General features: G+C 41.9%; 1 protein-coding gene and 1 long non-coding RNA gene across 2 annotated transcripts in view; both read left to right on the top strand.

Annotated features, from left to right (window-relative positions):
- Nucleotides 1-19,785, top strand: part of LOC116979505 (serine-rich adhesin for platelets-like) — a 1,930,096-nt gene extending 1,910,311 nt beyond the window's left edge. The window contains exons 120-128 of the mRNA XM_033031015.1: nucleotides 12,819-12,944; nucleotides 14,379-14,504; nucleotides 14,825-14,950; nucleotides 15,202-15,327; nucleotides 16,204-16,329; nucleotides 17,561-17,686; nucleotides 18,191-18,316; nucleotides 18,772-18,897; nucleotides 19,748-19,785. Coding sequence (XP_032886906.1) covers nucleotides 12,819-12,944; nucleotides 14,379-14,504; nucleotides 14,825-14,950; nucleotides 15,202-15,327; nucleotides 16,204-16,329; nucleotides 17,561-17,686; nucleotides 18,191-18,316; nucleotides 18,772-18,897; nucleotides 19,748-19,785 — 1,046 coding nt within the window. The remainder of the gene's footprint in view (nucleotides 1-12,818; nucleotides 12,945-14,378; nucleotides 14,505-14,824; nucleotides 14,951-15,201; nucleotides 15,328-16,203; nucleotides 16,330-17,560; nucleotides 17,687-18,190; nucleotides 18,317-18,771; nucleotides 18,898-19,747) is intronic.
- On the top strand, nucleotides 93-5,161 carry LOC116980030. Its single transcript, XR_004413825.1, has 3 exons — nucleotides 93-219; nucleotides 566-691; nucleotides 5,148-5,161. It is a non-coding gene; the product is annotated as an uncharacterized LOC116980030 (long non-coding RNA).
- Nucleotides 19,786-21,682: the final 1,897 nt, after the last annotated feature.

Raw genomic sequence — 21,682 nt, 5'->3', positions numbered from 1 at the left:
ATTCCATCTCGTGATATAAAGAGACAACATTTCAATTGACAAAGTCAAATGTCATGAAATTGTTTGATATTTTATTCACTCTTTGTCCTTCAGATATTGATGAATGCACAACCAACATCTCGAACTGTCAACAAAACTGCAACAACACAATTGGAAGCTTCCAGTGCAGTTGTGACCCAGGCTTCAGCACCAATGTGACCAACTCTTCCCTTTGTGATGGTAGGGATTCTCAAATGCAAAGTCTCTCAAAGATGGGAAGATGAAATATTGAAATTAGGGGCCAAATTCAGACATTGCAAAACAAGGCCATAGTATATCCGTGATCTCACCATAACTGGGATCTCTTTGTAGTTTCATTTAAATTTGAACTTAAACACTGAAAATTCACAGTATTGTTTTCAAAACAGGATTAGAAAGTTCAATATAATTTGGAAGCAAAATTCTTGCTGATCTTAGAAGCCAGCCTGCATCGCTTACAGTACATTGAAAATACCTCAGCGAGTTGGAAAGCATGTCAGTAAATGTAACCAATTTGCACCAGGATTAACTGACCTTATTTCTGTAGACATCGATGAATGTGCAACCAACACCTCAAACTGTCAACAAATCTGCACCAACACAATCAGAAGCTTCGTGTGCAGTTGTGATTTAGGCTTCAGCACCAATGTGACCAACACTTCACTTTGTGATGGTAAGATGGTTTTAAAATCATAGTTTCTCAAAATTGAGGAATAACATTTGCTGTGGGTGTTCCTACTGCCTCGTAAATCTTTGCTGGTCTAACAAAAGCATTTTACCCACCTTAATAATAAATAACATGAACATAATTTCATTTTGTATCTGGCTTTGCTTGAAGCAACGACCAAGACTTCCTTAGAAGGCTTCGGACCTTTGGCATGTCCCTGACAATTCTCATCATATTCTACAGATGTGCCGTAGAAAGCATTTTATCAGGATGCATTATAGCTTTGTTTGGGAACAGCTCCATCCAAGACCGCAAGTAAATGCAGCAAATTGTGGACACAGCCCAGACTCGGCAAGGCCAGCAGCATAATGAAGGACACTAAACATAATTCCCAATCTATACATTGTAAGCGTCTCGATTGTAACCAACATGACCAACTCTTCCCTTTGTGCTGGAAGGCATTTTCAAATGCAGATTTTTACTTAATTATGAAATGATATTTTATGTATTAAATCTACATACAGCAAGGATCTGAAGTCATCACATCTCAGAGCTGCTACTTGTTCTAACTAGCGTAAGCAGGCTCTTGATAACATGACGCACATAATAGGCGGAGTCAGTACTAACAAACACTATAATTGGCTCGTATGAAATAGCCAATCTACAATAACCAATTCTTAATAAATTATCAGTTGTAATAGGTAACGTGACCATAACAGTGTAGGTTGAAGTGTGCAATCAATAGAAAGACCATAGTAGTTTGGTGCTGAGGTAGGGTTGTGGTTATTGTTCTACAGGGTGGATCCAGAGCTTAATTGTTGACAGGAAGAAGCTCTTCTTGAACTAGTACATAAGGATTCTTTGACTCCGTTACCATGATGCAACCATTCAGTATCATTTCTACTGAATACCTATAGAAGTTCGATAGAATATTCTCCAGCATGCTGAATATCTTCAGACTAGAGGTTGTAGAGGCTGAAGAAGTAGAGATGTTGATGAGCTTTCTTTGTGCTAAACCCAGGAGAGTCCTTCAGAGATGTGCAGGCACAGAAACTTGAAGCCATTGATTCTCTCCACCGCTATTCGCCGATGACGGCAGATCACTGGAATCTCATCTTTCCCTTCTGGAATTCAACAATCAGCATCTTGGTCTTGTAGAAACAAAGACCTGTGGATGTTGGTTAATACACAAACAGATACAACATGTGGGAATAACACAACGGGACAGGCAGCATGCCGGGAAACATGGATAGGTGATGTTTCAGGTTGAGACCCTTCTTCAGAAGAAGTACAGGGTTTTGACTCGAAACAACACCTATCCGTGCTCTCCAGAGATGCTGCCTGACCCGTTGAGTTACTCCAGCACTTTGTGTCCTTTTTAGAACCTTAGTCTTGCTAACATTCAGTGCAAAAATATAGTTCTGGCTCCATTCAAGCAGATTGTTGATCTCCTTCCTGTACTCTTGACTCATTGTTACAAATTATATATCCAACAGCGGTGATATCGAAGTAGACTTCAAAATGCTGTGATGCCAAAATATTAATGAAGTGAAGAATGCCACAGAGTAATCTGGTGATGCTTTGCAATGTCAAAGCAATATTTTTGAGAATGACAGCTTTACTCATTGTTTTGCATTTGAAAAGTTATTTTATACAGTCTACAGTATACCATGATATTAAGAGAGAGAGAGAGATTCAGTTGATTCAATGATATAAATGTGACTGAGGCAGCATTCAGCATGACTCGATGGCGATTATGCCACATGAGGTGTATCATGCCATGAACAAGCTGTCCAACAACAAAGCAAGTGACTTGGATCATATTTCTGCTGAACATCTTAAGTATGTGAGTATGAGGATAGCTCCTCTCCTTGCTATTTGTTTTACTGGCTTTATGATTCATGGCTTGTTACCAGACTCAATGTTGTCTGTCCTGTTAGTGCCGGTCATTAAGGACAAAGCTGGTAAAGTAGGCAGCCTAAATAATTACAGGCCCATAGCTTTAGCCAGCATATTGTCAAAAGTTTTAGAAAGAGTTCTGCTGGATATAATAAATTAGTTTGTTAACTCCACAGATAACCAGTTTGGCTTTAAAGCTAAACATGGCACTGGCATGCATATATGCCCTAAAGGAGAATGTAAACAAATATAGAGGCAAAAACTCTTCAATCCTTATGTGCTTTATTGATGCTTCCAAAGCCTTTGACCGTGTTACTCACAGAAAGCTGTTTGGTAAAATGAGTCAAAGAGGGGTGCCTAAATACATTGTTAGAATTCTGGCCTACTGGTATGCCCACCAGACTATGCAAATAAAATGGGGTAATAGAGTCTCAGCCCCATTTGGTGTTAGCAATGGTGTTAGACAAGGGGGAATTTTGTCCCCAGTCCTTTTTAATCTAAATATTGATGATCTGTCTAAACAATTGAAAGCCTGTAACACTGGGTGCGTGATTGGTAATATTTTAGTGAACCATATTATGTATGAAGATGATCTTGGGGTCTTTAGTCCATCTAGCGCTGGTCTCCAGCAGCTCCTTACTATATGTTCTGTGTATGGTGTGGAACATGACATTAAATATAATGCTAGTAAGAGTGCTGTTATGATCTGTAGAACCAAGGAGGATAAATGTCTAACATTTCCTGATTTTAAATTGTCTGACAATAATCTTAGTGTCTGTAATAAGGTAAAATATCTAGGGCATATTATTACAGAACAAATGACAGATGATGAGGATATTTATAGGCAATGATGCATGCTGTATGTACAGGCGAATATTCTCTTGCGTAAATTTGGATGCGTGTGCAGATGTGGTGAAGATGTCGCTATTTGGAGCATACTGCACACCACTCTACATTGCGCACCTGTGGTCGAATCTATGGAAAGACAAGTATGCAGAGACTAAAGGTGGCATATAACGATGCCATGAGAACACTGCTAAGGAAACCTAGATGGTGTAGTGCCAGTAATATGTTTGTGGCTGCAGGAGTCAGTACTTTAGAAGCTATCCTAAGACATCACATGTATAAATTCATTTGCAGGATAAATGACTCTAAAAATGTGATTATTGTGGCCTTGTCAAACATAAGGGTTAGCACTACACGCTACGAATCCCAGCTGTGGAGACACTGGTATCGTTGTCTCGTTGTAGGATATTGATCATTCTTTTAATCTGGATTTTTAACTTATGTATTGTGTTTTTAAAAATATATATAATTTATGATGCTTTTATAAGTGATATACTAAGATTTTATATGTACTTTATGATATTTAATATGCAATGCATTTTAAAAAATGTAATGTTGCCCCTTGTCTGGACCTCGAGTCCGTAATAAAGTTTATTATTATTATTATTATTATTATCATTATTATTATTATTATTATTATTATTATTATTATTATTATTATTATTATTATTATTATTATTATTATTATTATTATTATTATTATTATTATTATTATTATTCACTGTTTTCCAGACGTTTTGTGTGCAGTTGTGATCCAGGCTTTAGCACCAATGCAACCAACTCTTTGCATTGTGAAAGTAGAATGTTTTAAAACAGATGGTTTCTCAGACTTAGCACAAACTATTTGTAGTTGCATTTTTCACTGCCTAGTAAATCTTAGATTACCAAAAAAATTGATTTTAGTCATCTTAATATCAAATGAAAAATTATATAATTTAAATCTCCGTGAATCTTTAAGCATACATAATTTAATTATCTTCAATCTTTACTTCCATAAGATTCCCCCATTATTATTCTGTGAACTCAAAATATTAAACCTGTGATTTTCAATACTTTGGTCATTTCCCCAATGGGGGTGTAATCTTAAAACAACACTGATGCCAAAAATTAATGTGGCAATGAGTGGCTAATGTTGAGAGTTAATGTTTCGTGGAGTCAAACAATATTTTTTTCCAAATGACACTCCATATGTATAATGACAGCCTGCAGTCTATTGCAATTTGGAATATTAAGTGACAAAGTTAGACCTGGCAAAGCCAATTGCAATACAACAGTTTCACATGTCATTTGGAGGCACTAACAACTGCAGATGCTTATCATGGGTCCCGACCCTAAATGCTGTCTGTGGCCCAACAAATGTATTTTAGTCACCTGAATATTGAATGAGAAAGTATATCACTTCATTCTCAGTGATTCTTCAATATAATTATATTTTTAGTGGGGAATTGTAAAAGATTGATGTTAATTGTTATTTGTTCAGGAAGTTCAATTTTCACAATTAATATTACCCTCTCTAATCTAAATGTTGCAGCTGCAGTGTATTATTAATGTTACCAAAGATATATAAATATGAAGGTACTCTGATGCCAATGATATATGATGGCGAGTAGTTCACTTTCAGCTCAAATCATGTCACAGCAATATTCTTGTTGTGGCCTTCATTTACTATGCCAGCTGCAATGCAATAAGTCGACATGTCATTTTAACTTTCCTCCAGATATAAATGAATGTGCAACCAACACCTCAGACTGTCAACAAATCTGAAACAACACAATCGGAAGCTTCACGTGCAGTTGTGAGCCAGGCTTCAACAGTAACCTAACCAACTCTTCGTTTTGTGATGGTAGGAGATGTCAAATTAATCATTTCACCCATATTGTAAATAATATTCAATGTGATTCATGGGCCAGGTAGATTTTATACCCTTTAAAACAAACATTTATTAGTCAACTGGATAATGCGAGGGTAGAAAGACTTCTACAATTTCTCAATGTGAATTTATGTCATCCAAATCATAAACCATATTTTAATACACCTTTTATCTATTATTATATAAAACTGTGTGCCTGCCGCCTGCCGTCCGCCGTCCGTCCGCCGTCCGCCGTCCGTCCGCCGTCCGCCATCCGTCCGCCGTCCTTCCGGCTGCCTGCCTTTCTACCTTTTGATCCGTTCCATCGTGTGATGTCACAATGCCCAATGTTCACATATGTCCAATCGGATCCATTTACATATGCCATTGCAGGAGCCCCAGCCCCTGGTGAACGTTCCATCGTGTGATGTCACAATGCCCAATGCTCAAAGACATTGTTGCCATAGAGGGAGTACTGAGAAGGTTCACCAGACTGATTCCTGGGATGTCAGGACTTTCATATGAGGAAAGACTGGATAGACTCGGCTTGTACTTGCTAGATTTTAGAAGATTGAGGGGGGTTCTTATAGAAACTTACAAAATTCTTAAGGGGTTGGACAGGCTAGGTGCAGGAAGATTGTTCCCGCTGTTGGGGAAGTCCAGAACAAGGGGTCACAGTTTAAGGGTAAGGGGGAAATCCTTTAGGACCGAGATGAGAAAAACATTTTTCACACTGAGAGTGGTGAATGTCTGGAATTCACTGCCACAGAAGGTAGTTGAGGCCTGTTCATTGGCTATATTTAAGATGGAGTTAGATGTGGCACTTGTGGCTAAAGGGATCAGGGGGTATGGAGAGAAGGTAGGTACAGGATACTGAGTTGGATGGTCAGCCATGATCATATTGAATGGTGGTGCAGGCTCGAAGGGCCGAATGGCCTACTCCTGCACTTAATTTCTATGTTTCTCATGTTTCCCTCTCTTCACCCCTCTCCCTCTCCCACCCATCCCTCTCTCCCCCACCCCCTTCACTCTCTACCCCACCCCCTTCCCTCTCCCCCCCGCCCCCTTCCCCCTACCCCTCCGTCCCTCTTCCACCACTCCCCCTACCCCTCCCTCCCCACTCTGCCACTTCTCTCCTCCCTTCCCCCACCAATCTCCCTCCCCACTCTTTCCCCTCTCTCCCCCCACCCCTCTCCCCCTCCCTCCCTCCCTCCACCCCTCCCTCCCCACCCCCCCCCCACATCTCTCTCCCCATCCCCCTCTCTCACCCCCTACCCCGCTCTCCTTTCCCTCCCAAATATGTCCCGTTTCCTCCTCCTCCTCTCCCCTCCCTCCCCTCTTCTCACCCCCCCTCCCCCCACCTGTGTGTTTGGGGGATGGTTAATGTGAGTGTGATGCCGCAGCCCCCCCCCCCCCCCGCAAACGCCGTTGGGGAAACAGACCCAACGGGTCTGCACTTGGTCTAGTGTTATATCAAATTGGAGACATCAATCCTCATGTTGTTGAATTGTAACGCACCCAAGTGAAATTTGTGATGCTGTTCCTCAAGTTTGCATGTGGCCTCGCTCTAGCAATAGAAGACAATCAGGGCAGAAAAGTCAGAATGGGAATGGGAAGGTTAATTAAAATGGTTAGCAACAGGGAGATCAACAAGCCTCGGCGAACCAAGCAAAAGGATCGCCAAGGCAATGCTTGGTCTTGCTCGTGTAAAGGAGGCCACAACAGGAGCACCAAATGCAGTAGACGAGGATGAAGACATGCACCTGGACCTCTGTTTCACCTTGAATGGAACGCTTGGGTCCTGGAACGTTTGGATCCAGGAGGAGATTTAGGGAGAGGTGTAACTTCATCTGCTTATACCTACAACGTGCTGTTGTTTTGTTCTGACCCATCTCATAGTGCAGCAGCAAATACTACTAAACATAAAGATCAATGTTCCTAAGTTAGTTCCATTTACTCTGTTTGGCCCATATACCCCTAAAACATTCCCATAAATGTATCTGTTCAAAATTTGGCAATTTATCAGTCAATTTATCAGCTCTAGGGGAGCGGCCTTGTGAGGTAAGTGTCTTGAGAGAAAAGTGTGAGTCTTTGGCTCGAGAGTAGTGTGAGTCCTTGGCACAAGAGTCTTCGGAGAGGAGGCTGAGGAGAGGAAACTACACAAAAAGCTGGAGAGGACGGGATGCGGTGAACACATGACAGGTAAGATGAGAGTGTGATGCTTGCAGGATGTGGGAGGCCAGGGTCACGGATGGAGTCTCTGGCTGCTACAACTGTGGCAAGTGTGGCAAGGTTCAGTTCCTGAAGGACCATGTTGGGGCACAGGAGAAGCAGCTGGATGACCTCAGGGCCATCTGGGAAAACGAGAGTTTCCTGGACAGGACCTATAGTGAGATGATCATGCCAAGGATACGGGAATAACAAAGGTGTGTGACTGAGAGAAAGGGTGGTGACCGTGGAGTGTTGGAGACCCAGGTGACTGTGCCTAATGAAAACAGTTACTTGGGAACTGTCGGGTGGAGACGACGCTTCCAGTCCGAGCGGCGGTCACGTCGGTCACGTCGGTCACGTCGGTCACGTCGGTCACGTCGGTGGCTCCAATCCTAGAGATGGGACTTGGCCGGCGAGACCGACGTTGGACAGAGCCATAGTGGTGGGCTTCTCCATTATTCAAGGTGCGGACTGGAGATTCTGTGGAGGCAGGCGAGACGCTAGGATGGTCTGTTGCCTCCCTGGTGCCAGGGTTCAAGATGTCACAAACCAAATTCAGAACATCCTCGAGAGGGAAGGTGAACAGCCGGCAGTAGTTGTGCACATGGGCACAAATGACATCGGGAAGAAGAGGAAGGAAGTTCTGCAACGTGAGTTCACAGAGTTAGGAAGAAGACTGAAAAGCAGGATTTCCAGGGTGGTTATCTCTGGATTGCTTCCAGTACCTCGTGCTAGTGAGGACAGGAACAGGGAGATAGGGGATCTGAATGTATGGCTGAGGGGCTGGTGCAGGGAGCAAGGATTTAGATTTATAGAATACTGGGATCTCTTCTGGGTTAGGGGTGACCTGTACAAAAGGGACGGATTACACCTTAACTGGAGGGGGACCGATGTTCTGGCAGGCAGGTTTGCTAGTGCTACACGTGTGGGTTTAAACTAAATAGTGGGGGGGGAGGGAATGACAAATTGGGAGTATAAAGATGGAGTTAAAGGGGAAGTGAGTACAGGAAAAGTTACAAAAGACTCCCGAATTAATGGGAAGGAAAGTTCGAGAAGGGATAAGAGAGTGAGGTCAGGGCCAATTGTGAGCGGAGTGAGAGGGGAGGTGAATACCGAGGTCAAAGTGTTGTATATTAATGTGCGAAGTATAAGAAATAAAGTGGACGAGCTTGAGGCTCAGTTAGAAATTGGAAAGTATGATGTTGTGGGAATTACAGAGACATGGCTGCAAGAGGGTCAGGGCTGGGAACTGAATATTCAAGGATATACCTCCTATCGAAAAGGCAGGCAGGTGGGCAGAGGGGGTGGGGTAGCTCTGATGGTGAGGAATGAAATTCAGTCCCTTGCAAGGGATGACATTGAAACAGGAGATGTAGACTCTGTAAGGATAGAACTAAGGAATTGTAAGGGTAAAAAGTTCCTAATGGGAGTTATCTACAGGGCCCCAAACAGCAGTCTGGATATAGGGTGCAAGTTGAATCAGGAGTTAAAATTGGCATGTAGTCAAGGTGATACTACGGTTGTTATGGGAGATTTCAACATGCAGGTAGACTGGGAAAATCAGGTTGGTACCCCAGGAAAGGAATTTTGTGGAGTGCCTCTGTGATGGATTTTTAGAGCAGCTTGTATTGGAGCCTACCAGGGAGAAGGCAATTCTGGATTTAGTGTTATGTAATGAACTGCATTTGATAAAGGAACTTGAGGTTAAGGAGCCATTAGGAGGTAGCGACCAAATTATGGTCGTTCAATCTACAATTGGAGAGGGAGAAGGGTAAATCGGAGGTGTCCGTGTTATAGTTGAATAAAGGGGACTATGGAGCCATGAGGGAGGAGCTGGCCAAAGTTGACTGGAATGATACCTTAGCAGGGATGACAGTGGAACAACAATGGCAGGTATTTCTGGGAATGATACAGAAGGTGCCGATCAGTTCATTCCAAAGAGGAAGAAAGATTCCAAGGGAAGTAAGGGGCGACCATGGCTGAAAAGGGATGTCAGGGACAGTATAAAAATAAAAGAGAAGAAGTACAATGTAGCAAAGATGAGCAGGAAGCAAGAGGATTGGGTAATGTTTAAAGAGCAACAGAAGATAGCTAAAAAGGCAATACGGGGAGAAAAGATGAGGTACGAAGGTAATCTAGCCAAGAATATAAAGGAGGATAGCAAAAGCTTCTTTAGGTATGTGAAGAGGAAAAAATTAGTTAAGACCAAAGTTGGACCCTTGAAGACCGAAACAGGTGAATTTATTATGGGGAACAAGGAAATGGCAGATGAGTTGAACAGGTAATTTGGATCGTCTTCACTGAGGAGGACACAATCAGTCTTCCTAATATAATAGTGGCCAGAGGATCTGGGGTGACGGAGGAACTGAAGGAAATCCACACTAGGCAGGAAATGGTGTTGGGTAGACTGAAGGCTGATAAATCCCCAGGGCCTGATGGTCTGAATCCCAGGGTACTTGAGGAAGTGGCTCTATAAATCGTGGATGCATTGGTGATAATTTTCCGATGTTCTACAGATTCAGGATCAGTTCCTGTGGATTGGAGGGTAGCTAATGTTATCGCACTTTTTAAGAATGGCAGGAGAGAGAAAAAAGGGAATTATAGACCAGTTAGCCTGACATCAGTGGTGGGGAAGATGCTGGAGTCAATTATAAAAGATGAAATAGCGGCACATTTGGATAGCAGTAACAGGAACGGTCCGATTCAGCATGGATTTACGAAGGGGAAATCATGCTTGACTAATCTTCTGAAAATTTTTGAGGAAGTAACAAGGAAAATGGATAAGGGAGAGCCAGTGGATGTAGTGTACCTGGACTTTCAGAAAGCATTTGATAAGGTCCATACAGGGGATTACTGGGCAAAATGAGGGCACATGGTATTGGGGGTAGAGTGCTGACATGGATAGAACATTGGTTGGCAGATAGGAAACAAAGAGTAAGGATTAACGGGTCCCTTTCAGAATGGCAGGCAGTGACTAGTGGGGTACTGCAAGGCTCGGTGCAGGGACTGCAGCTATTTACAATATACATCAATGATTTAGATGAAGGGATTCAAAGTAACATTAGCAAATTTGCAGATGATCCAAAGCTGGGTGGCAGTGTGAACTGTGAGGAGGATGCTATGAGAATGCGGGGTGATTTGGACAGGTTGGGTGAGTGGACAGATGCATGGCAGATGCAGTTTAATGTCGATAAATGTGAGATTATTCACTTTGATAGCAAAACCAGGAAGGCAGATTACTATCTAAATGGTGTCAAGTTGGGAAAAGGGGAAGTACAACGGGATCTGGGGGTCTTTGTTCATCAGTCAATGAAAGTAAGCATGCAGGTACAGCAGGCAGAGAAGAAAGCTAAAGGCATGTTGACCTTTATAACAAGAAAAGTTGAGTATAGGAGTAAAGAGGTCCTTCTGCAGTTGTATAGGGCCCTAGTGAGACCACACCTGGAGTATTGTGTGCAGTTTTGCTCCCCTAATTTGAGGAAGGACATTCTTGCTATTGAAGGAGTGTAGCGTACGTTTACAAGGTTGATTCCCGGGATGGCGGACTGTCATATGCTGAGAGAATGGAGCGGCTGGGCATGTCTACTCTGGAGTTTGATGGATGAGAGGGGATTTCATTGAAACATATAAGATTATTAAGGGTTTGGACAAGTAGAGGCAGGAAACATGTTCCCGATGTTGGGGGAGTCCAGAACCAGGGGGCACAGTTTAAGAATAAGGGGTAAGCCATTGAGAACGTAGACGAGGAAACACTTTTGCTCACAGAGAGTCGTGAGTCTGTGGAATTCTCTGCCTCAGAGGGTGGTTCTCTGGATACTTTCAAGAGAGAGAGAGCTAGATAGGGCTCTCAAAGATAGCGGAGTCAGGGTATATGGTGAGAAGGCAGGAACGGGGTACTGATTGGGGATGATCAGCCATGATCACATTGAATGGCGGTGCTGGCTCGAAGGGCCGAATGGCCTACTCCTGCACCTATTGACTATTGTCTATTGTGTTTTAAATGCTGTTACTTTGCATGCATCAAATACTTCCTCTGGCAGAGTAACTGAGTTTATTTCTTCAGATATCGATGAATGTGCACCCAACATCTCAAACTGTCATCAAAACTGCACCAACACAATCGGAAGCTTCCTGTGCGGTTGTTACCCAGGCTTCAGCATCAACATAACTAACTCTTCATTCTGTGATGGTAGGAAGTCTTTAAACACATAATTTGAAAAGTTAAGAATAATATTTAACATGGCAGTTCTTGTTACCTTGTAAAACGTCACTGGCCTAACGCATTAATTTTAGTCACCTTAATAATGAACGAAGAAAGGATAATATTTCATACTTTGTGAGTCTTCATACAATCGATACTTTATTTGCAGAACAAAGTGGAAAAGTAGGGATAACACTGCTATCCCTAGTATTATCTGTTCATTTGCGGATTTTTTGTTATGAAGTGTCAGTTTTCATAGCACAGGAAAATGACATAAAGTATTTGACATGTCGTTCATTCCTTTTCCTCCAGATATCGATGAATGTGCAACCAACGCCTCAGACTGTCAACAAATCTGCACCAACAAAATTGGAGGTTATGTGTGCAGATGTGACCCAGGCTTCAGCATCAACATGACCAACTCTTCCCATTGTAATGGTAGGAATTTTCAACTGCAAAGTTTTTCACAATTGGCAAAAAGATATATTTAGATCTTTTCTGTGACTTTCCACCTGAGAAATTTACTGTGCAATAAGAATATTTCAAAGTAGTACTAAATTATTAAATTATTAGTGGGAGAGTCTAGGTCTAGAGGTTATAGCCTCAGAATTAAAGGACATTCTTTTAGAATGGAGATGAGGAGACATTTGTTTAGTCAGATGGTGATGAATCTGTGGAATTGTTTGCCACTGAAGGCAGCTTCAATTGATATTTTTAAGGCACAGATAGATAGATTCTTGATTATAGCAGATGTTATGTGGAGAGGCAGGACAAATGAGTTGGGACGCAGAGAAAAATCAGCCAAGATTGAATGGTGGAGTAGACTTGATGGGCCGAATGGCCTAATTCTACTGCTTTCACTTATGACATTGTTATTTACTCTAAATTTTCACAGCCATTCACATAATGATGTGAAATCCATATTGAGAATCTGCATTTTTCAATACTCCTGTCATTTTACCAGTGGATGCAACAACATAGAATATATAGAACATAGAATGTCCGTATATTAGCCAACCCTACACCTGAATTCATTTCCATCTCTTGATATGAATTGATGATGTTTTAGTTGGCAAAGGCAAATGATATGTAAGTGTTTGACATGTCATTCATTCTATTTCCTCCAGACATTGATGAATGTGGAACCAACACCTCGAACTGTCAACAAGTCTGCACCAACACAATCGGAAGCTTCGTGTGCAGTTGTGACCCAGGCTTCAGTATCCATGTGACCAACTCTTCCCTTTGTGATGGTAGGAATTTTCAAATGCAAAGCCTCTTAATGATGGGAAAAAATGATATTGTTTGTTTTCACTCGATAGATTTATTTCTGTTAAGAAAATGCAAATGAAGACTGTTATTGATGAAGGATAGTAAATTTGCACAATTACATAATTAAAGGTGTGGAACCCAAATTGATATCCATCAATTTTCAATACTTCTGTCATTTGACCAATGTTGAACCAAAAACATTCTGCTTCACTGGAAAGGCTGGAATTGATTGACTGGCCTGTCTTCTCGTAGTTGCCAGAACTGTGCTTCAAACCGAATCACGGCATGATCAGAAATTACAAATTATAGTAAAAATTAAAAATATATATCCTTAATATAACAGTGCGTCCCCACGCATAATTGGAATCTCTTTGTAGTTTCATACAAATTTGATCATAAACATTGAAAATTTTAAGTGTCACTAGACAAGTGGGACCCGTTGGGTCCCTGTCACATGGGAGGCCTGGTCCCACAACACAACCCATTCCTTAATCAATATTCCACCACTCTTTTGAATATAAAAATATATATATACTGAGGGGGAGATGGTGACGTTGTCACACTATTGAGGGGGAGAGAGAGGGGGGGGGGGAGAGAGAGAGGGAAGAGGAGGAGAGTTGGAGAGGGGTCAGAGAGAGAGGGGATAGGGGGAGAGAGAATGAGGGAAGAGAGGGGGGGAGGAGAGATGAGGGGAGGAGAAGAGGGGAGAGGAGGGGAGGAGAGGGGAAGACAGGAGAGGGGAGGAGAGGAGAGAGGAAGGGAGGAAAGGAGAGGAGGGGAGCAGAGGAGAGCAGAAGAGAGGGAGAGGAGGGAGGAGAGGGGAGGGGAGGACAGGAGAGGGGAGGAGCAACATCACATTGTGATGTCATTGTGGCAGTTGGCAGCCAACTTGAGAGCCCATTGTGATTGGTGCACTGAGAGAGGCATTGTGACATAAGTCGGATTTATTTTTCTCTCTAAGCTGGTTGAGTTTGGGCTGTTTTCAAAATTTCAAGGTTCAAAAATTTCAGAAATATAGGTGGAAATACGACGGGGAGATGTTTATTGCCTCCATGGGGGAAAAGGTGAGTAGAATGTGTGAAAATGGGAATGCTGTGGCCTAGCCTTTGGAAGAAAATAGGAATTAACCAGATTGTGCCCAGATCTCTCTCTCTCACTCTCACACACACACACGCACGCACCCACACGCACACCCACACGCACACCCACACGCACACCCACACGCACACACACACGCACACGCACACGCACACACACACACACACACAAACAAGACAAAGTTTTAGTAATATAGATTTTTTAAAGGAATTAGAAAGCTCATTGTGATTTGTGCATTATTGATGTTGAAATATCTGAGCCAGTCTGAAAACTCATTGTCCACAATTTGCATCAGGAGTAACAGCTTATTTCTCCAGATATCAATGAATGTGCAACCAACACCTCAAACTGTCAGCAAATCTGCACCAACACAATCGGAAGCTTTGTGTGCAGTTGTGACCGAGGTTTCAGCATTAATGTGGCCAACTCTTCGCTTTGTGAGGGTGAGGTGTTTTCAAACACAGTTTATTGTGGTTGGGGACTAATATTTTCTGCAGCAGTTCTTACTTCCCAGTAAATATTTGCTGGCCTAACAAAAACATTTAACTAACTGTAATAATGAAGGAAAATGGATACAATTTTATTGTATATCAGCCTTCACTGAATGGATACTTTTCTTGCAGAAGGAAATGTAAAAGTAGGGATAAATTATTACACCTCTCTAACTTATTTTCCATCTCATGATATAAAGTAATGATGTTTCAGTTGGCAAAGCCAAATGATATGAAAGTATTTGACATGTCATTCATTCTTTGTCCTCCAGACATTGATGAATGTGGAACCAACACCTCGAACTGTCAACAAATCTGCACCAACACAATCGGAAGCTTCCTGTGCAGTTGTTACCCAGGTTTCAGCATTAATGTGGCCAACTATTCGCTTTGTGATGGTGAGGTTTTCAAACATACTTTCTTGGCGTTGGGGAATAATATTTTCCGCGGCATTTTGTACCTCCCAGTAAATATTTGCTGGCCTAACCAAAACATTTTATTCACTGTAATAATGAACGGGGGATAAATTATTGCAACTGTATAATTGTGTAACTTATTCACCGTCTCATGATATAAAGTGATGAAGATTCATTTAGCAAAGATAAATGGTATGAAAGTTTCAACAGGTCATTCACACTTTTTCCTCCAGACATTGATGAATGTGGCACCAACACCTCGAACTGTCAACAAATCTGCAACAACACAATTGGAAGCTTTGTGTGCAGTTGTGACACAGGCTTCAGCACCAATGTGATCAACTCTTCCCTTTGTGATGGTACGGTGTTTTTAAATGCAGTTTGGTTAATAATATTTAACATAGCCGTTCTTACAGCCCTGCAAAAGTTAACTGACCCAACACATTGATTGTAGTCATTTACATTGTCAAATTAATACCTTTGAGAAAGGCAGCCCCACATACTATTAAATATTATGATATTAAATGAAACAGTTTCAGTTGGCAAAATTGAAGAATATAATTCACAACCTCTCTGTCCCATTCCTCTCTCCTCCAACCTACCTGGGGCCTCTCACACACACACCACTATTGCAGACACAAGAGTCAAGATAATAAAATGTTTATTTGCAGCAGCAGAACAGACAGGTGAACATAGTAATCAGGAGACATTATAATAAACAACAAAAAGCACAATATCTAAAAACACACAAACAATATAGCGGTGTAAACACAAATACGAAGCCCCCACATCCCTAGTGCAATCAAGGCAGTTTGTAGTTCAGAGTTTAGTTGGAGCTTGTTGTGTTCAATAACCTGATGGTTGTTGGGTAGGATCTATTCCTGAATGTTGCAGTTTCCAGGCTCCCATAACTTCCCGAACGCAGCAGTGAAATGCAAGCATGGCCAGGGTGGTGTGTGTCCCTGATGATGCTGGCTGCCATTTGGTTATAGACAGTAGACAATAGGTGCAGAAGTAGGCCATTCAGCCCTTCGAGCCAGCACCGCCATTCAATGTGATCATGGCTGATCATGTTTTGTAATATCAAAGCAATATGCTGAGAGAAACAGATATTTCCATAATCTTGCATCAGTTAAGAGGCATCCTAAAGGCTATGGTATATTACAATATTAAGAGGCAGTCTCAGTTGGTAGCATGAAATGATATAAATAATATTGAGGGGTCTGTTCTTCCAGATATTGATGAATGTGCAACCAGAACTTCAAACTGTCAACAAAACTGCACCAACACAATTGGAAGCTTCCTGTGCAGTTGTGGCCCGGGCTTCAGAGCCAACGCGATCAACCCTTCACTTTGTGATGGTAGAATTTTTTAAACAGCTGGTTTCTTAGACTTAACAAACAATATTTAATGTTGCATTTCCAACAGTGCAGTAAAATTTAGAGGCTGTAACAAATGGATTTTAATCAACTCAATAGATATCATTGTATTCTCTGTGAATCTTTTCTAGACATTATTTCTATAGCATTATAAAAAAACAGTGTAAATCGTCAAAGGATATGGTATTTAAACTTCCACTTGTTCTCTGTCCCCCCATTACTCTGTGGAATACAAATATTAAACCTATGGTTTTCAATAGGTTTGACCATTTCACCAATGGGGATGTAAATTTGAAGGAAAACTGATGATAGTGTTTCACGTGACAATGACGGGCTCACATTGAGCTACTTATAGAAGACCCACACAAAATGCTGGAGTCAGCAGGAAGGCAGCATCTTCGGATTGAAGGAATGGGTGACCTTTCGGTTCGAGACTTTTCTTGTCCCATTGAGTTACTCCAGCTTCTTGTGTCCATCTTCAGTGTAAACTAGCATCTGCAGTTCCTTCCTACACATTGAGCTACTTATTTTTGAAATACATTGTACTTTGCATTAGTTCAGTATAATGACAGCCTGCAGTCTATTGGAACTGCAGACGTTGGTTTAAACCGCAGGTAGACACAAAAAGCTGGAGTAACTCAGCGGGACAAGAAAGGTCTCGAGCCAAAACGTCACCCATTCCTTCTATCCAGAGATGCGGCCTGTCCCGCTGAGTTACTCCAGCATTTTGTGTGTATCTTCTAAAAGTAGCCTCAATGTCTATATCTCTCGTTTCCCATAACCTCGGACTCGGTGGGCTGAAGGGCCTGTTTTCTTTGCTGTATCTCTAAACTAAACTAAAGAAAGATTATGATAGAATTCTAGAAGGGAAAAGATAGAATGGTTAGACAGATTGCAGGCAGATAAAATGTAATGCTGAAAAATGTAGTTCTTAGTGAGCAGAATAAGAAGAGATAATATAAACTGGAGAGTGCAATTCTAAAAAGGGTACAGTGAGATCTAATGCGATGTATGTATAATTGTTGAGATTGGCAGAGCATCTCTGGAGAGAAAGAATGGGTGACGTCTCGACCCGAAACCTTGCCTATTTCCTTCGCTCAATAGATGCTGCCTCACCCATTGAGTTTCTCCAGCATTTTTGTCTATCTTCGATTTTCCAGCATCAGCAGTTCCTTCTTAAACATTGAATTGTAATTCCCTGGTTTTGTTCCAGACATCAATGAATGTACAACAAATACCTCAAACTGTCAACAAATCTGCACCAACACAATCGGAGGCTTCCTGTGCAGTTGTGCCCCAGGCTTCAGCACTAACTTGACCAACCCTTCGCTTTGTGATGGTAAGTGTTTTCAAATACATAGATTCGCAATTTTAAGGAATACTCATTAAGGTGGTAATTACCTTGTAAATCTGTGTGGCCCAAATGAATTTTAGTCACTGGAATATTATATGGAAATGGATGTCATTTCATTCTCAGTGACCCTTCAATATAATCATATATTGACTGCAGAAATGTAACAAATGTAATCTTCCACAATTCACATTCCCCTCTCAAATCCAAATTAGCATCTGCAAATTTCAATAATAATGTAATTTCACCAAAGAATATGTAAATATGAAGATACTCTGATCTCAATGATATATGAAGCCAAGTGTGGCACACACTCACATTATAAATGCCATAAAGGCAAGGGAATATCACTAAGGCCATCATCATATGCAGTGTTGCTACTGTATAGTGACATCCTGCAGACAACTCTAGTTCAGAATATTTAAGTGACAACGTCAGCAAAACCAAACAACGTGCAAGTGTGTGACATTTCGGTCACTTGTTTTCCTTCAGATATTGAAGAATGTAAAGCCAACACCTCAAACTGTGAACAAGTCTGCATCAACACAAACGGAAGCTTCATGTGCAGTTGTGACCCAGGCTTCAGCACCAATGTGGCCAACTCTTCACTCTGTGATGGTAGGAAGGTTCAAAAGCTTTGTTTCTCACAGATTGTGAACAATATTCAATGTGGCAGTTGGGCCACGTAGATTTGACGCCCTGTAAAACAAAGTATAATAATCACCTTTAAAATGTGAGGGGAGAAAAAACATCCACAATTTTTTAGCATGTCTATGTTATCTAAATCATGCCCATCCATGTTTCAATGCTCCTTCCATTTCACAAAGCAATGTAAAACTTGAAAATACGGTGATGCTAATGATCAATGAAACCAAGAATGGCACGCAGTCGGCTGGTAACATTTCAAAGCATTAAAGCAATATTTGATAAAGACAGTACAATTTATTCTCTTGGATCATTAAAGCCACATTCTATTGTCAATAGTATATTATGATATTAAGAGAGAGAAATGTACTTGGCAAAGCTAAATGCTGCAGAAATTATTGATATATCACTATCTATTTTCCATCTAGATATCAATGAATGTGGCTCCAACACCTCGTACTGCCAACAAATCTGCACCAACACAATCGGAAGCTTCATGTGCAGTTGTATTCCGGGCTTCAGCACTAATGCGACCAACCCTTCGCTTTGTGATGGTAGGTGTTTTCAAACACATAGATTAGTTTCATTTAGATTAGAGTTACAGCATGGAAACAGACCCTTTGGCCTACCGATTCCCCACTGATCAGCGATCACCCATAAGCTGGTTCAATACTACACACTAGGAACAATTTACAAAAGCCAATTAACCTTTAAACTCGAAGGTCTTTGGGATGGAAACGCAGGCACCCAGAGAAAACCCATGCGGTCACAGGGAGAATGTACAAACCCGGGTCTTTGGCGCTGTAAAGGGCCTGTCCCACGAGCATGTGACTCCATGGGGCAAGCGCGACCTAAAGGGCCTGTCCCCACGAGCATGCGACTCCATGCGGCAAGCGCGACCTAACATGGTCGCTTGAGCCGTACGGCCTTGCTGTGCCGGTCCCACTTCGATCGCTGGAGCCGTATGGAGTTGTGCGGAGCTGGTCCCGACATCGCGCGGGGCTCCGAAAAACTGACTGTGTTAAAAAATTCTGCGCGGCAACGTCCTGCCGACCCGCAGCCGTCTCGACGCCGTATACACCGCCTCAACGCCGTATGCCATGCGCGAACTTCCCGCGGACTTCGCTCGAACTTCATGTCACTCACTCGACCTCCGCACGGCCCCCGCTTCTAGTTTGGTCGCGCTTGCCGCATGCAGTCGCATGCTCGTGGGACAGGCCCGTTAGGTCGCGCTTGCCGCATGCATGTCGCATGCTCGTGGGACAGGTCCTTTCGGCAGCAACTCTACTGCTGCGTCACTATCTGTTTTCCATGTAAATATCGCTGAATGTAACCTACTGCCAACAAATCTGCATCAACTACAATCGGTAGCTTCATGTGTAGATGTATTCTATCATTTCTCAGATTTAAGGAATAATATTGAATGTGGTAGAATACAGTAATTGCCCTGTACAAACTAGGTGGCCCAGAAAACGAATTTTAGTCACTTGAATACTGAATAAAAATGGATGGCATTTCATTCTCAGCGTGCCTTCAAAATAATAGAATTATATATTTACTGCGCAGTAGTAAAATATTTTGTACATTTTATATGTGAATGAAGTTAAACTTTCACAATTCACATTATCCTCTCACATTTAAATATTACATCTGCAGGTTTCATAGAATATAGAACAGTACAGCACAAGAACAGGCTCTTCAGCCCACACTGCCTGTGCTGAATAACAGGCCAAGAATAACTCTTACCTACCTACACATAATCCATATCTCTCCATTCCCTTCATCGGCCGACTTGGGGTTACTGACCATCCCGCGATCTAGGCATAAGCTCAGGGGCGACCGCGCTTTTGCGGTTGCAGCTCCTAGACTATGGAACAGCATCCCTCTTCCCATCAGAACTGCCCCCTCCATCAGCTCTTTTAAGCCTAGACTTAAAACTTATTTCTACTCTCAAGCCTTTCTTGAGGTCCTCTGAGGGAGCGTTGTATGTATGTATCTATGTATGTATTGTTGATCTATGTACCACTGTTTGTAGCACGTTAGTACCTGCACTAATGTAAAGCACTTTGGTCAATGAGAGCGTTTTTAAATGTGCTATAGAAATAAAATTGATTTGACTATTCCATGCCTATCCAAAAGTCTCTTAAATGCTTCTGTTGTAGCTGCCTCTGCTACCATCCCTGGCAGCATGTTCCAGACAATCACCAGCCTCTGTGTAAAAAGACTTGCACCGCACATTTCCTTTACACCTTGCCCTTTCAATTTAAGGCTATGCCCTGTAGTATTTGAGTTTTTCCCATCCTGGGAGATACATTCTGATTATCTATCAATCTCAAAATTTTATAGAATTCTATCAAGTTCCAGAAAAAATAATACAAATCTGTCCATCCTCCTCCTGTAGCTAATACTCACTAATCTGGGCATTATTATGGTAAAGCCCTTCTGCACCCTTTTCAATTCCCTTACCTTGTTCCTATAATCGGCCGACTGCATACAATACTCCAAATGCAGCCTAACAAACGTCCTATAAATCTGCATCATGACTTTCTGACTTATACTCAATGACCCAACTATGAAAGCAAGCATCCCATCAGGGAGTTATAGACTTGGATCACAGGTTCCCTCCCTTATTCTTGAGTGGTCCTACCTATTCCCTGATTACCCTCGTGTTTTTAATGTAGGCATAAAAACCATTGGCATTTTCTTTAATCTGACTTGTCAAAGCTATATTGTGTGGTCCATTTTGGCCCTTTTAATCACCCACTTCAGTTCTTTCCTCAAAAAGCGCCCTGATTCTCTTGCATGAACTTAATTTTTCTTTTTGACAAAATTTGCGACCTCTTTTTTCAATCCAAGGTTCGTTTACTTTGTCACCCTTATCTCTTGTCTTTACTGGTTCATACTGGTTCTGAACGTCAATCAACTGGCCTTTAAATGTCTCCAACAAGTCAGATGTGGGACTTACCCGATAACAATTGTTCCCAGTGTACCCTCCTGAGCTCCAGTACAATAATGTGTGGTTTGCTTTACTCCAATTTAGTACCTTCCAACATGGTCCAGCCTTCTCCTTATTCATAACAATCTTATGGAGTTGTAGTCACTATCCCCAAAATGATCTTCCACTGTAATAAGAATCACCTGGCCACATTCATTTCCCAACACAAGGTCTAGTATGTTCCCTTCTCTGGTTGGACTATCCACAGACTGTTTCAAGAAACCCACTTGGATACACCTCACACAATCTTCCCCGTCTAACTAAGCCTTTGGAACTGATCAAGTCCCAGTCAATATTGGGAAAGTCAATCACTAAGACAACCCCTGTTGCTTTGGAAAGCTGGT

The sequence above is a fragment of the Amblyraja radiata genome, chromosome 13, assembly GCF_010909765.2.
Source record: "Amblyraja radiata isolate CabotCenter1 chromosome 13, sAmbRad1.1.pri, whole genome shotgun sequence".
NCBI classification, from domain to species: domain Eukaryota; kingdom Metazoa; phylum Chordata; class Chondrichthyes; order Rajiformes; family Rajidae; genus Amblyraja; species Amblyraja radiata.
Note: the sequence above shows the minus strand (reverse complement) of the source record. Positions and strands in the feature narration are given on the sequence as shown.